The sequence below is a fragment of the Berghia stephanieae genome, chromosome 4 (genome assembly GCF_034508935.2).
Source record: "Berghia stephanieae isolate SIO BIC M18660-M18661 chromosome 4, UCSD_Bste_1.3, whole genome shotgun sequence".
NCBI classification, from domain to species: Eukaryota; Metazoa; Mollusca; class Gastropoda; order Nudibranchia; family Aeolidiidae; genus Berghia; species Berghia stephanieae.
The window spans coordinates 23119660-23134884 of record NC_088363.1 but is presented as its reverse complement, the minus strand read 5'-3'; the positions used below and the strand labels follow the sequence as shown (position 1 = coordinate 23134884).

The 15225-nt window shown below is 35.9% G+C and overlaps 1 protein-coding gene across 1 annotated transcript; it reads left to right on the top strand.

Moving 5' to 3' along the window:
- Positions 1-1876: 1876 nt before the first annotated feature.
- Positions 1877-13921, top strand: LOC144970258 (uncharacterized). Its single transcript, XM_078909709.1, has 4 exons — positions 1877-2126; positions 7602-7754; positions 8722-8859; positions 11316-13921. Exons 1-4 carry the CDS (start codon positions 2066-2068, stop codon positions 11372-11374), a joined length of 411 nt encoding a protein of 136 aa, XP_078765835.1. The 5' UTR covers positions 1877-2065; the 3' UTR covers positions 11375-13921.
- Positions 13922-15225: the final 1304 nt, after the last annotated feature.

Genomic DNA, 15225 nt, shown 5'->3' with positions numbered 1-15225 from the left:
GTTCGGGCTTCGCCCGGGGCATAGTTGAGTCCTTGGAAAAGGATCTTTATTTATATTCTGTCGTCGTACTTAGGTGCAAAATAAGTACCTGGCCGTTAAGGGGCAGCGTGGCTCAGTGGTACGGCCTTTGCTTCGTACCCAAAAGGAAACGAGTTCGATTACCCGCCTTGAGCAAGTCACCTAGCCCTAGCTCACTTTGCGGCGCTGCACTGCGGTTGACGCCTTGGTTATTCCAGTCTTCCCTTGGAATAGACCCCAAAGACAAATTTCCCCTTGGGGATGAATAAAGGGAATTTATTTTATTTTATTTATTAACAGCGTCATTTGTGTCAGAAATAATTGTAATATCGCCTAACAGGCGTCATGTCTCGTTTCATTTGCTACGTTGGTCAGGGACCCTTAATAAAGAGCATTGAGCACGTTTAGTGGATATTGCGCTATATAAAAGCTCGAGTTTTTTTTTTATTTTTTTTTTTGACACAACCACACCTTAGAGCACATGACATAACATCAGCCAAATATTTAGGAATAGCTATAAAATCAGACTTAAAATTCTCTTTGCTTCAAACCTTCACAAACAGATGATTCGAAACGTACTTTGTATCAGATGGTCTGCAAAAATCAGTAATAAAGACTTATGGTTAAACTACTTAATGTTATTGTTCTTGTCAAAATCTTCATGAGCGAAGGTGAACATGAAAGGAAGATTCCGATTTAATGGGAACGTTGAATGGTACACACTTGTGTCACGTTATAATGTGATGCGAGTGGGATGTTTATAGCCGTGGGAGGACTAAAATTATGCAGTGTTTTATTTGTAATTAGACTTTAAAGCAGAAAAATTAATTTGTCTTTTTTTAAATCTTTAAATTTATTATTTTTATCTAGAAATGACTTTGGGTTTGAAACGAATATTTTTGTGTTCGTGGATAGCTCACACGGTAGAGCCACGCTCTCACCTGCCAGGCGGAGTTGTCGTACCAATAAGGTCGCAGTTCAAACCCACCACCCCGCGAAAAAAATTATTTTAATTCTCTATTTCTCTGGACTTTCTACAACTTCATACTGTTGTTACAACATAAGGAGTCACTCACTTTATGGAATTAAAATGTACCCAACACTGGAGTCATACTCAATGTCTCAATCGTGTATTTTATAGCTTTGTGATGAATAGATTATTGGCTATTAGACTTAAAGCAGTCAAAATTAATTCGTCGATTGTGCAACGAATCGCGTCTCAAATGTGGTGATTATTGAGTATCTAGAAATGACTTTGGGTTTGAAACGAATATTTTTGTGTTCGTGGATAGCTCACACGGTAGAGCCACGCTCTCACCTGCCAGGCGGAGTTGTCGTACCAATAAGGTCGCAGGTTCAAACCCCACCACCGCCGCGAAAAAAAAATGATTCTCTATTGTCTTCTCGCACTTTTCTACTCACTTCATATCTTGTTGTTACCAACATAAGTGCCTGCTCCACTCACTTTTCTGAATTAAAAATTCACCCCATACACCGGAGCATACTCAATGTCTCAATCGTTTCTATGTTATATGTTTGTGATGAGAATATTGGCTATTAAGCTTAACTGCTGGTCAAAATTACTTCGCGATGTGCGAACGAATCGGCGATCTCAAGAAGTGGGTGAGAGAGGGATCTAGAAATGACTTTGGGTTTGAAACGAATATTTTTGTGTTCGTGGATAGCTCACACGGTAGAGCCACGCTCTCACCTGCCAGGCGGAGTTGTCGTACCAATAAGGTCGCAGGTTCAAACCCCACCACCGCCGCGAAAATTTTTTTTATTCTCTATTGTCTTCTGGCACTTTTCTACTCACTTCATATCTTGTTATTTTTATCGCAGCCTCCGTTGCGGCTGTTGACAGTTGATGGTCTCGGAAGGATATTAATTTCTTATAATATTTAAATTTGGATATGTTTTCACATGAATGGCATTTTTAAATTCAAATTATCTGGCATATTTAATTTCTCCGGTTCCCCCTTGTCGTAGTCGCACAGTCTCCTAAGTCCAGAAATCTGAAGTTTTTTTGGTATTTTTTTTTTCCAGGATGAGATTCTCACTATTTGCTTGTGTTTTAATATTTGTACTTGTCTCAATTAAAGGAGGAGGTTAGTGGTAATTAGTTTAAAGCTATAGCTTGCACAAATGACATGAAAGTTGGATCAAAATCTCTCTCCCCCCTACTTCTCTCTCTCCTCCTCTCTCTCCATCCTCTCTCTCTCTCTCTCCCCTCTCCTCTCCTCTCTCTCTCTCTCTCTCTCTCTCTCTCTCTCTCTCTCTCTCTCTCTCTCTCTCTCTCTCTCTCTCTCTCTCTAAGTAATGACAAATGAGACAACCTTCATATATTTTAAGATCTAGAAAAACTATTCTTCTCTTCCTCTATCATACTCTGACTCGACTCTATTTCCGAATATAAATCTGAGAGCAATCAGAATCTGAATCTGAGTCTGAATTTTTTTTTTTTTAAAAAGAAAAGAATGATGGCTCTCCACTGACCAAATCAAATTTGAATTATCTACTTTTTAAAAATTATTATTATTATTATTATTATTATTATTATTATTATTATTATTATTATTATTATTATTATTATTATTATTATTATTATTATTATTATTGTTGTTGTTGTTGTTATCATAACCGTTGCCGTTACTTCAGATAATAATTCAAGATAAAAGTATGTGTTTAGTTTTGTCAGCAATTTCACAGCAGTAATAGTATATATGTGTAATATTATAAGTATTAGGGTGACGATGAACACAACAAATGGAATAGCATGGTTTCATTTTATGATTCAATCTTCTTGATCTAAATTCTAGAAATATTTAGGCAGTGACAATAGTACTCAATATTATTATTCAATATTGATATTGAATCTACTCGCTCCCCTCACCAGAAACACAAAACTTGAATGAAATATCGGACATCAAAACTTGTTCATTTTCGAATTGGATTTATGTAATTTCTGCCTTCGAGAGGATTCCGGCTTGTGTGTGTACTTGAGATATCTAGTTGAGATTAGTTAGATACTTATCAGATTGGAGTGAACAACAAGATACAGTGATACAGTACAGCTAAGACTTAGATAGATCTATTCATTTAACAAGTAAGAAGATGAGCTTAAACAGCAGTAGTAGGAAAGGTAGATCTGGCAGTGCCAGGACTAGTAGTGGCAGTAGTAGGAAAGAAAGCCCTGCACCGATGAGTACAAATAAGGCAAAAGCAAAAGCTGAGACTGAGACTTGCGGAAAATGTGAATATGTATGCAAAGAGATTGAGAAATGCTTACAGTGCGAGCTCTGTGACCAGTGGTTTCATACTTTGTGTGAAAAGATAGATGATGACACCTATCAACTGTTGAAGAAAGACTCAGAAAAAGAATGTCCGCTACTGCATTACTACTGCTCTAAGTCCTGCAACAAAGTGGCCTCAAAGTTCTTGGGCAATTTCATGCAGCTTGAAAAGGAAGTAGATAAACTCAGGAAAAAAGTAGAAGACGTAGATAAAAGTGTGAATATCATTCAAAAAGGTGAATTCACAGAGGAGATGATAGAAATAGTGAAATCAACAGCAAAGGATGAGATAGAGGCCTACCCTATGTCTGAGGCGAGTGAGATTAAGGAGAGACTCAAGAGAAGTACAGAAGAAAAGTCAGATAGAGTAAGACAAGATATAAATGAAATGAGGAAAATCAATGAAACTGAGGAGAAGAAGCAGGCAATGGTGAAAAAGAACCTGGAACTAGAAGAGGAGAGAAATGAAAGGGCTAAGAGAGTGAAGAATGTAATTATGTATGGCATACCAGAAGCTAAAGATGGCGACAACAAGGAAGATATAAGAAAAGCCCAAATGGTACTCAAAGAGTTGCAGGTTCATGGAAACAAAGACAGCCTCAACCCTATAGAGCAAGTGATCAGATTGGGCAGAAGAGAAGATAGACCAAGACCCATGAAAATAAGTCTGATGTCAATGGATCAGCGTAACACTGCTCTTAGGAACAGCAAACAGTTGAAAGACCACAAACGGGAATGCTTACAAAAGGTGTATATTGGAGCTGACCAAACAATTATGCAAAGAGAGCAGGCCAAGGAGTTAAGAGAGGAGCTGAAGAGAAGACGAGAAGCAGGGGAAGATGTAGTCATATATAAGAAAAGGGTCATTTTCAGGGAAAAGTTTAGTGAACAAATAAGAAAGAGAGACAGCGATGTTGGAGGAAATGACTGGGACTGGGATGAGGAATGACTATATTGGAAACGTGTCAGTCCAATTGCCCAAAATGTTTCTGAGCAAGGACTCGAAGACAACAAGAAAATTCAAAAAAGAGAAGTACCAGTGAATGATAAGGAGGGGCAGCACGTGAATATGAAAAATACCCTGAAGTTCATGTACACGAACGCAGACAGTGTAATGAATAAGAGAGAGGAGCTAAAGGCTATGGCAGAAGAAGAAGATCCAGATGTAATAGCAATAACAGAAGCTAAGCCAAAGAATGCAACAACACACCCAACCATAGCAGAGTTAGGTATTGAGGGATACACTATAATAGCTAGCAGAGATTTTGAAACTTCCGGCAGAGGAGTATACTTATGGTGAGAGAGAACCTCAAGGTTAACCCCATAGAGGAACTCACAGATCACGACTTTAGGGAGAGCGCTTGGTGCTCGATTGGAGTAACTGGACAAAGTCAGATACTAGTAGGAGTGATTTATCGGAGCCCAAATAGCACAGGAGAAAATAATGAGAGAATGTTGGAGATGATAAGGAGAGCATCACAAAAAAAGCATTCAGAGATAATTATTATGGGAGACTTCAACATGCCGGAACTGGAGTGGAAAGGGATGGACGAACCAAAAGAGGGAAGCCTGGAGGAAAGTTTCATAGAAACCATTGAAGATGGCTACCTACAACAGATAATAAAAGAACCCACGAGACAGAGAAAAAACCAAAAGCCCAACGTATTGGACTTGATATTGATGGAGGAAGAAAATGACATAATCGACCTAAGACTGAGCCACCCACTGGGAAAAAGCGACCATGCGACCATATTCCTAAAACTGAGGGCGACATCAGAGACTGTAGATGAAAAACTGACACTCAGATATAGGAAGGCTGATCTAGAGAGTATGAAAGAGGAACTGGGGCATATCAAATGGGAGGAAATACTAATCGAGGACACCGTAGGAAATAACTGGAGTAGATTTACCAGAGTACTTAACCAATGCTTCGAGAAAAACATCCCGAAAAGCAGAGGGAACCGGGTTGGGAGAAGAAATCAACCTTGGATGACGCAGGAAGTGAAGAGGCATTACGGAAGAAGAAGGCAGTAAATAGAAGATACTCTAGAAGCAAAAAGGAAGAGGATTGGGACAAATACAAAAGAGTGAGAAACGCAACTACTAAAATAGTCCGACAAGCGCATCAAAAGTATGAGAACAAGATAGCAGAGGAAACGAAAGAAAATCCTAAAGTATTCTGGAGTTATGTAAACAGTAAAATGAAGACAAGACAGGGAACCTGTGACATAAAAAAAGAAGATGGCACTTGGGCATCTGAAGATGAAGACAAGGCAGAGGTGCTAAATCTCTTCTTTGCAAGTGTCTTTACAGTGGAGAACCAGAAAAACTTGCCAGATATTGCTAAAAGAAGTAATATAGATACTACACAATGGCCGATTACTGAAGAGATAGTAATGAAGAGACTACAAAACCTAAAGGAGAGTAAATCACCTGGACCTGACAAACTTCATCCTTACATCCTAAAAAACTTAGCAGAGCAGCTAGTAGAACCCCTAACCAAGATATTTAACCAGTCGATGAAAGAAGGAAGACTACCAAGGGAATGGAAAGAAGCTAACGTCACAGCCATATTCAAGAAGGGAGACAGAAAAAATCCAGAAAACTACAGACCAGTGAGCCTGACATCTGTCGTCTGCAAGCTCATGGAACAGCTGATTAGAGAAGAAATGGTTGATCATATGACCAAGAACAAACTATTCAGCAAAGATCAACATGGTTTCATGGGGAAGGTCTACAGTAACAAACCTACTTGAAACAATGGATGACTGGACGAGAGACCTGGAATTAGGCAACAATTTAGATGTCATATACCTCGACTTCAGAAAGGCATTTGACAAAGTTCCACACTGGCGCCTAATCAGGAAATTGGAACAGTATCAAATTAATGATCAGACAGTCAAATGGGTCCGAGATTTCCTCAAAGATAGAAGACAAAAAGTGATAGTGAATGGAACAGCATCAACAGAGAGACTGGTAACAAGTGGAGTTCCACAAGGAAGTGTACTGGGACCAGTTCTCTTCCTGATTTATATCAATGACTTGCCAGACAATCTATCATCTAAATGTAAAATCTTTGCCGATGATACTAAGCTCTATGGAGTAGCTAATACAGAAGAAGAAAGAAACACCTTACAACAAGATTTGAAAAAGCTTGAAGAATGGTCCGAAATATGGCAGATGGAGTTCAATGTAGATAAATGTGCAGTTCTTCACCTAGGAAAAAACAACAGAGAAGCAAACTATATAATGAAAGAAAAACCCCTGCAGAAATCCAATGGGGAAAAAGACCTAGGAGTATTTATTGATAGGAAGCTAAACTTCAAGAAGCAAATTAAAGATGTTCAATCTAAAGCTAGTAAAACACTCGGAATAGTGAAAAGAAATTTCAAGAATCTGAAAACAAAACACATGACTACCATCTACAAGACTATGGTTAGATCAAAGCTGGAATATGCTAACTGCATATGGTATCCGAAGTTTGAGGGAGACAAAGACTGTTTGGAAAGAGTGCAAAGGAGAGCAACAAAACTTATCACACACCTGAAAGACAAAACATACTGTGAGAGATTGAAAGAATTAAATCTCCCGACCTTAGATTACAGGAGAAGAAGGGGAGATATGATCCAAACATATAAAATAGTAAAGGGAATAGACAGGGTAGAGGCAGGATTCCTTAAACCAAACAAGAACATTCAGACACGAGGAAACAGCAAGAAACTGAAAAAAGAACGTTTTAAAACAAATGAAAGAAGGAACTTTTTTTCATCTAGAATTGTAAATAACTGGAATAAACTACAAGAAACCACAGTATCAGCAAAAAATTTGAATAAATTCAAAGCAGAGTTGGAGATAAGCAACACCCTAGGAAACAAGTTCAATTATAAAAATTGGTCCAATCATTAATAGATGAGGAGGAGCGAAGGAGACTACACCAAGTCTAAAAGCTCTATACAGAGGTATCCAGGTATCCAGGTTAGTGTTAGAAAGATTTTCTTTTGCATGTGTTGTTTTTTTAGCACTAAGGATTAAAGAGAAAACGTTCGATTATACTGTTCTTACAGCCTAGGTTTTGATTTAGATATATATGTTCACAATTTGATGGCTGAATGCTCCAGGTGGCAGATTTGGTTTGTCTTCAAACAGTTCCTCCTTTATTGTAATGAATTGTAATCATCACATGACTCATACTCACGTTCCTTTTTAGAAAACACCATAACAATAATAATTTGCCACTTTGGGTTTATGATTTTAAAAAATATTTTGGGTTCTAATTTTTATGTTTTACAGTTTCAGAGACTATAGAGGATTACATATGTAGTCACAAGTTCAAGGGTTGTCGCATCGACTACAAAACAAGGTCGTGCAATCTGGAAGAAGCTTCAGGGTGCACTAACCCTTTTCCATATGAGAGTATGTATGAATGCCTTCAAGATTTCCATGGTGAGTAATTGTGGTTGCCATCAAGAAGTTATTTACTTATTTAAGCCTGTAAATTTATGAAGTCTCTTATACTACAAAAAAAAAAAAGAAAACAACCAAAGAAAAAAAGTGGACCATACTAAAGCAGTATAGTTTTAAAGTACATTATTTTCTTGGTAAATTAAAGAATAGTATAGTGCACCTCCGATACAGTGACCTCGGATCAAGTGAAACCATTGATCCAGCAATAAATTTTTAAATCCCCAGGTTTTTTTATCCCTCTTTTTTTGACATTAATAAAGTCACCTCGTATTCAACAAAGTTTATAACCATACCCCTTGGCTTCAACAAAGTATTTGAAACCGCAAGGAATGTGCTGAGTGAAGACAAGACTGGCATAAAAAACTATTGTATTGCTTTCCCATTGGGGTAGGGGCAATTGTGCAAGTGTATTCCAAGCGAGGTGTGACTCAGTGCCATTGACAGCGACAAACGCTGTTACATTGCAATGGGATGATTTCGTCTCTCTTTGTGTAGCTGTGGTGTGATCATGGTAGGTTGGGTGTGTACCGAAGCAAGAAGTTGATGGTATGTACACGTATCATTTCAAGGCGAAGTGTGAAGAAGGAGGGGGGGGGGTTGGAGATGGAGTGAAGGCACAAATCACCCATATTCTGTGGGTCGGATGAGGTTATATCCATTGTAAATAATGTCAAAAGAAACACTTCGGATTAAACGAAACCTTTGTTGTAACGAACATTGACCTCCACTCCCTCGACTTTGTTGTAACTGAGGTGCACTGTATTTCATGATGGAGAGTTGTTAAAATGAAGAAAACTATACCATAGACCAATCTCATTGCTCTATCTTCTTATCTAGTGAGCCAATGAATAAATAAGATGTAGAAAAACATTAATTTTCTTTAAACCTTGAGTTGCTTTTGCGAATTGAAAAAAAAAAATTCATCAAAAAACCTTCCATTTTTCAGGAAAAGGTAACATTTGTGAATTGTACAAGCCATGTAAGAACAAAGGCATTTGTTCTCCAATAATCACGGATAAGCATCGGCGTACATATAAATGTGAATGTTCAAGCACTGGTTTCTATGGAGATCGTTGTGAAATAAGTAAATATTTCTCTTAATATGACCATATATTTTTAGAATTCCTTCTACTTAATTTTAGTGTTCTGTTCTGTATTCAAGGGGTCCCATTAGCTCAGTTGGTAGAGCCCTCGCTTCACACTCAAGGGGATCAAGATAGATCCCGGGTGCAGTTGAGATTTTTTTTTGCCCCCACTCCCCACCCCGTGTACCCAGCAGTGATTGGTTAGCTAATGCCTGGTAGATCTGGTGGAAAGTACTTTGCGATAGACAGCATCTTATCCAAAGGGTAGTAAGCAATTGCTATTTCCCATTTCACGCTATAGAAAGCGGGATAAACTCCAGCTCCATGGGCCTTTGGACGCCGAAGGACTACTACTACTACATTGTGTTTATAAAAGTATATTTATTAATCTTCTTGGTCTATAATAATGTCATGTTGTCGTAAATGAGCATAGAAATCATGAGATGCTTACTTACTGAAAGGGATAAAATAACACAATGTCATGATGAGCAATTCTGAATACCCGGTGTGATTGATCAAATCAATACTCTTCCTTATACGGATGTCAAGCTACAGTGGACATGATGAGTAACTAGATGGGTGACATCTGATTACCTCACTCCCAACTTTGCTTTGTCAAGAAAATTTACTAATATCAACAAAATTACTGAGTGTAAAACTTCTAAAGTACAGACTGTTTTCCTTTGTTAATGAAATGAAGGGTCATCCTCAATCACAACCTCTTCCAGTGGATATCCAACCTGAACTCTTGCTTCAAGCTTTTCCAGACTACTTTATTGACAAAGTAAAAAATGTTAGAGTAAAGTTCTTTTGATCTTTCTACTAGTGAATACATACCCCCAGATTGTAGTAACAGCTAAAAACAATAACATTCAAAGTTTTGAGATTTTTAAACCAGTATCAATGTTAGTTTTAGAAGTGAAGGAAATTATTTTCTCATCTTCACCCAAATCTTGTCCCCTTGACCCTATTCCCACTAAGTTTTTATTTCAATGTCTAGACTACCATTTTGTACCCATTTACGAAATTTAATCAATTGTTTCCTTCAGTCTGGTGTTTTTCCAAACTGTTTTTAAAAAAAGCAATTTTTACTCCTCTTCTAAAAAAGAAGCAAATTTAGATCCAGAAAACTTTTAAAATTACTGTCCTGATTCGAATCTTTCATTTCTTAGCCCCACTTGATTATTGTAACATTCTTCACTTGTAGGCCTTCCACCTGTGAAAATAAATAAACTTCAGAGAGTTCAGAACATGGCAGCCAGAATTAGATTACTGAAATGCTCCATACTCACCAGTTTTTTACAGAATTGTCCTAGCATAATAATATATAAAAGAATTAATTACTCTACATGAGTCAATAACAGTGCTGAGATCACAGGATCTTAAACTGTTGCCAGTACCTAATAAATCTGGTGCAACTGTTTGGAATTCGCTCTCTTCATTTGACCAGTTTTCAGGTAGTGCTGTGGTTTTCAAGAAATGTCTGTAATCATTTCTTTCTCAAACTTTTTATTAATAATATTATAGTCAATTGTCCAATTTTAATTTTAATGATTAATGTTTAATAACATTTTTTTTCTTGTGCCTGCCTATTCTCACTGCATATCTTCCTGGGTGGGGTTCCTGACCTCCCATAGTGGGCAGGGGGGTACATACTGTGTCTTCTATCCCCTTATATCTGTTTTCCAACATGCTTTCTGTCTTTGTCTTGGAATGAGATTACTTGGTTTTGTCCTGGCCCTGTTAGGAGTCCTAGCTGGGAGGGAAACAGTCAAATGCATAGTTATTGTTTTGGGAGATGATATTTTTTTCCTTGTAAATCATCTCTCTCTTATGTATTATTATATTTGTTGTTTTCAATGTATAATGTAAGCATTTGAGTGTATTCCTCTTTGTTGGATTTTGTGCTTGTGTCCGGATGAGACTTATAGGTGATCTCAAACTAAGTACATTGGTGGTATGCTCTTGGAATCAACATCTGATCCCTATTTGTTCCTAGTTCCCCTATGTCTTGCTTTTTCTTGGGTGCTTTAGTTGTAATTCTAGAACTTTTTACCATCCCATTTTCTTCCTTTTTACTGGCGCTGATATGACCTTAATGTGTTGCTAACGCCGTAAAACCCTTAAAAACAAAAAAAAACAAACTGCATATCTTTGCTGTACCTGCACACTTGCACTAGCATGCATACGTGTGCGTATATGCTTGAGCATGTGAAAACAATTGGAATATCATTGTTGTTATTATTATTATTATTATTATTATTATTATTATTATTATTATTATTATTATTATTAATTATATATTATTATTATATTATTATTATTACTATTATTATTATTATTATTATTATTATTATTATTATTATTATTATTATTATTATTATTATTATTATTATTATTATATTACTATGTTTTTAAAATAATACTTTCATGCTGTTTCTTTCTTTATCTTCAGAATGCCCAGAGAGTTTATCAGCCAGAGATCCACGGACTTTTCCTTGTATCACCATCTGAGTTGGCAATGACATCTTTGTCAAAATTTTGAACGGTAGCAATCTTCCATATGCATTCTTCATTGAGGCTTGAGATTTTGATGCGTGGACAGGGGGATCATTTTGATACATGAGAATAAGAAGAATGCAGATCAGCTTGTAGTAAATATCATAGTGTTTTTAGATTGGTATGCCATATTTATTCATTAGTCAATACTCTTTTTTTATAGCAGGAATCTATCTAAATAGGTTTATATAGTGTTTTTAAAAACTGCCTTTTACTTGAATTCACTGTGGTTTGAAAAAGTTCAAATTTTATCTTTTAAAAATTTTACTTCATGAAAATCTATATTATATATTACGTAAAAAAATTGAAGGGGGCAAATTGATATATTTTTTAAAAGCCTCTCAACAGTTTTAAGGATTTATTACATTTTATATATTGGTTGTTTTAATTATCCACTTCTTCCATTATACAAACACCATATTGCATTATTCATCTTTTTCATATATTTGACAATTTTCTAAGCATTTTTTTTTGGATTTGCTTTTTATATTGACATTAAGTTGTTCTTATATGTCTACTAAATTGATGATAATTTTCTTTTTCCTTTTTTTTTTTTTTTTGGTAGATAGAGAAACATTTCATAAAAATGGCTACTCTATGCATCCTGTTGAAAGTTAATTGTCCACACGACACTTTAGAATTCTAAGACATTCTATTTTATTAGACATGAAATAATTATTTGTTTTAATAACCACATACCTAGAAATGCATGTAGCTAATTTCAGAACAAGGAAATATGTTTAGCTACATCTCTAGCAAAACAATAGGAGAACACTTTTTTTGCGATAACATTTGTTCTTTAATATTCATTTTTGGCACCTTGAGAAAAATGTATGATTTGTCATTGTTACAATTATTTGGATTTGTGCCTAAAAATATATTTGATCTGAGTTTTTAGTACAGGTTGGGAATGTTGTTCTCTCATACATCTTTGTTATAATATAAATTGTGTGCTTTGCCCTTTTGGCAATTGTTGTTATTGTTTTATCTATCTAAAGTCTGCCATATAACTCTTGAACTGTGTTATTTTAATGTACGATCTACATAATGTTTTGCTGTCTCGAAAAAAAATTACATTTTTTTGTTGTGAAATAAAATTTTGAAATTTGTATTTTAATTTGTGAAATTTACTTAATGGATTAAGAAGAATACATTCTATTGGACTAATTGTTTTCTTTTCTTTGATCTCAACCTTTTGCTTTTAGTTATTCCTTAATGCAAATACAAATCTTTCTTGTGGACTTTGAAAAAATTCCTATTTGATTTTTTCCTATTGTCTGTTCTATCTTCTTTCTTGTTGTTTTCTGCTTTTTTTAATGGAGTGATAGAATTTGATTTTGCTCAGACTTCAGCTGGGGTTCTTTACAGAGATAAACAGTCAGATTTCTTTGTGTTTTGTTCTCTGCATTGGAGTATATATTGAGATGTTGATATAAATTGGCAACTTCTAGCATTTTGGTTTGCTCTTTTCAACAGGAAGTCCTTGCCTGCAGCTTATTGACATTTTTGGTCTATACGACAAAGTAAAACATTGCTGCCTATAATATAATCTTCTGTTGTTTTTTTTTCCTTGATTAAGTTCCCTTTTATACTTTTTTATTACGCATATATAATTGAAGAGTATAATGATGCTAGCGCTACATATCTTAAATCCTTGTTATATTTCATTTTCCTTTTCCTATGATTCTATTTTGTTAACAGGCCTGTAAATCCTCAGGCAATTGCCTGAAATCAGACAAACGATTATTCTCTACTTCAGAGAACATAACATTAGACAAAAATAAATTTAAAGAAATTATTTGCTCCTGTATGAAAAAAAAAAAGCATAAATTAAAATTAAAAGTTACAGGAAACGTAAAACTGTGGATGACAATACTGAAGCATAATCTAGCCAGTACCATAGCTACTTCGCGTACCGCAGCCATGTCTCCCTCTCTCTCTCCTTCTCTCTCTCTCTCTCTCTCTCTCTCTCTCTCTCTCTCTCTCTCTCTCTCTCTCTCTCTCTCTCTCCTTCTCTCTTTCTCTCTTCTTTTTTTTTTTTTACTTCATTCGCTGTGTACCGTGGCAATCAAAGGGATTCCTCATTTCGGGATTGTCGTCTGTTACCTCTCGCTTCACCGTGTTGGTTCTGATGTTGGTTGTGCGCATACCAGTTGCCCCAACACACATTCGTGGTGTGTCTTATCTTCATGTCTTCACACACCAATTTAACACATTTGCTATATCTCTTTGTAACGACTTCTGACATAAATTTCTAGAAATCACTATTCCTTTGAACATTGCCGGCAAAATGAAACAATTTTGGAACATGCTCGAAACATGTGTAGATCGTGGAAGAGATCTTGGGAGATTTTCCGCATGTCCCTTGGGGTAGATTCACTTTTTATTGTTTTTTAATCGTGGATCTTTTGTCAGATTCAGATGTTCTTTATTAAATTTATTTATTCAATTTATCAACTTTTAGTAGCATTTGTACAACAAACCTTGATTGATTGGTAAAAGTTTAAAATATCTTTTATGACCATTGTTTTAGTTCTTCGTCTCCGTTGTTGTTGAAGTACATTGAAAAGTAGTGCAGAGTAGTCATCCTAGGGTTTTTTTTTCATATTCTACGTTTGTTCCCGAATATTTTGAAAGGGGATACCTGGGTGGGGTTCCTACCTCCCATAGTGGGCAGGGAGGTACTTATTGTGTCTTCTAATACTTCTGTCCCCCTATATTGTTTTCCAACTTGCATTCTGTCTTTGTCTTGGAATGAGATTGCTTGGTTTTGTCCTGGCCCTGGTCGGGGTCCTGGCTGGGAGGAAGACAGTCAAATGCATAGTTATTGTTTTGGGAGATGATATTTTTTTCCTTGTAAATCATCTCTCTGTTATGTATTATTATATTTGTTATAATTTATAATGTAAGCATTTGAGTGTGTTCCTCTTAGTGGGGGCAGTGCATGTGTCCGGATGAGACTTATTGGTGATCTCAAACTAAGTACATTGAAGATATGCTCTTGGAATCTACATCTGATCCCTATGTGTTCCCAGTTCCCCTTTGTCTTACTTTTTCTTGGATGCTTTAATTGTAATTCTAGACCTTTTTACTATCCCATTTTCTTCCTTTTTACTGGCGTTGATATGACCTAAATGTGTTGCAAGCGCCGTAAAACCCTTAAAAACATAAAAAAACAAAGGGGATACCAATCCCTACCCACCCCACACCAAGAGTAAAGACTGGGGATTTTATTCTTTTCATGCTTCAATTAAGCAAAGAGTAAGTGTCTCAATACTGAGGCAAAGCTTATTTTGCTTAATTATGCCTTTTTTTTTGTTGGCTTCAATCTAAAAATACTTTTACTGTAAGTTCTGATTACTAAAAAAGCAGAAGTAAGACAACCGTCCCCTCCCTTATGCTCAAACAGGCTATTTGATTTGTGAGTACTAACAATATTCTTTTAAAAGCATATTAGATTGAAGCCTCTAGTTATGTTTGACATGTCATACTATTATCATTTCTGCTGAGGACACCGATGGTTAAAATAAATTTTCAGACAATTTTGGAAAAGAGTTACAGGCCTGTAATAAGCAGAAGCTTTTTCAAACCTAATTAGAATCTTTTTATTCTCCAGTTTGCATCCAATTATCCAAGAGTAATGCATAATATTCTCATCCTTCAACCTTCCCTAGGGATGAATGTAACATTTGTTATTGTTATCTGAAACTCTTTTTATTGTTTTTATTGTTCATTTTACAAACTTGACAGGTGCTGATGTTGTTTTGTATTGTATTGCTTTTTTTCATAGTTCTTTTTAAATATTT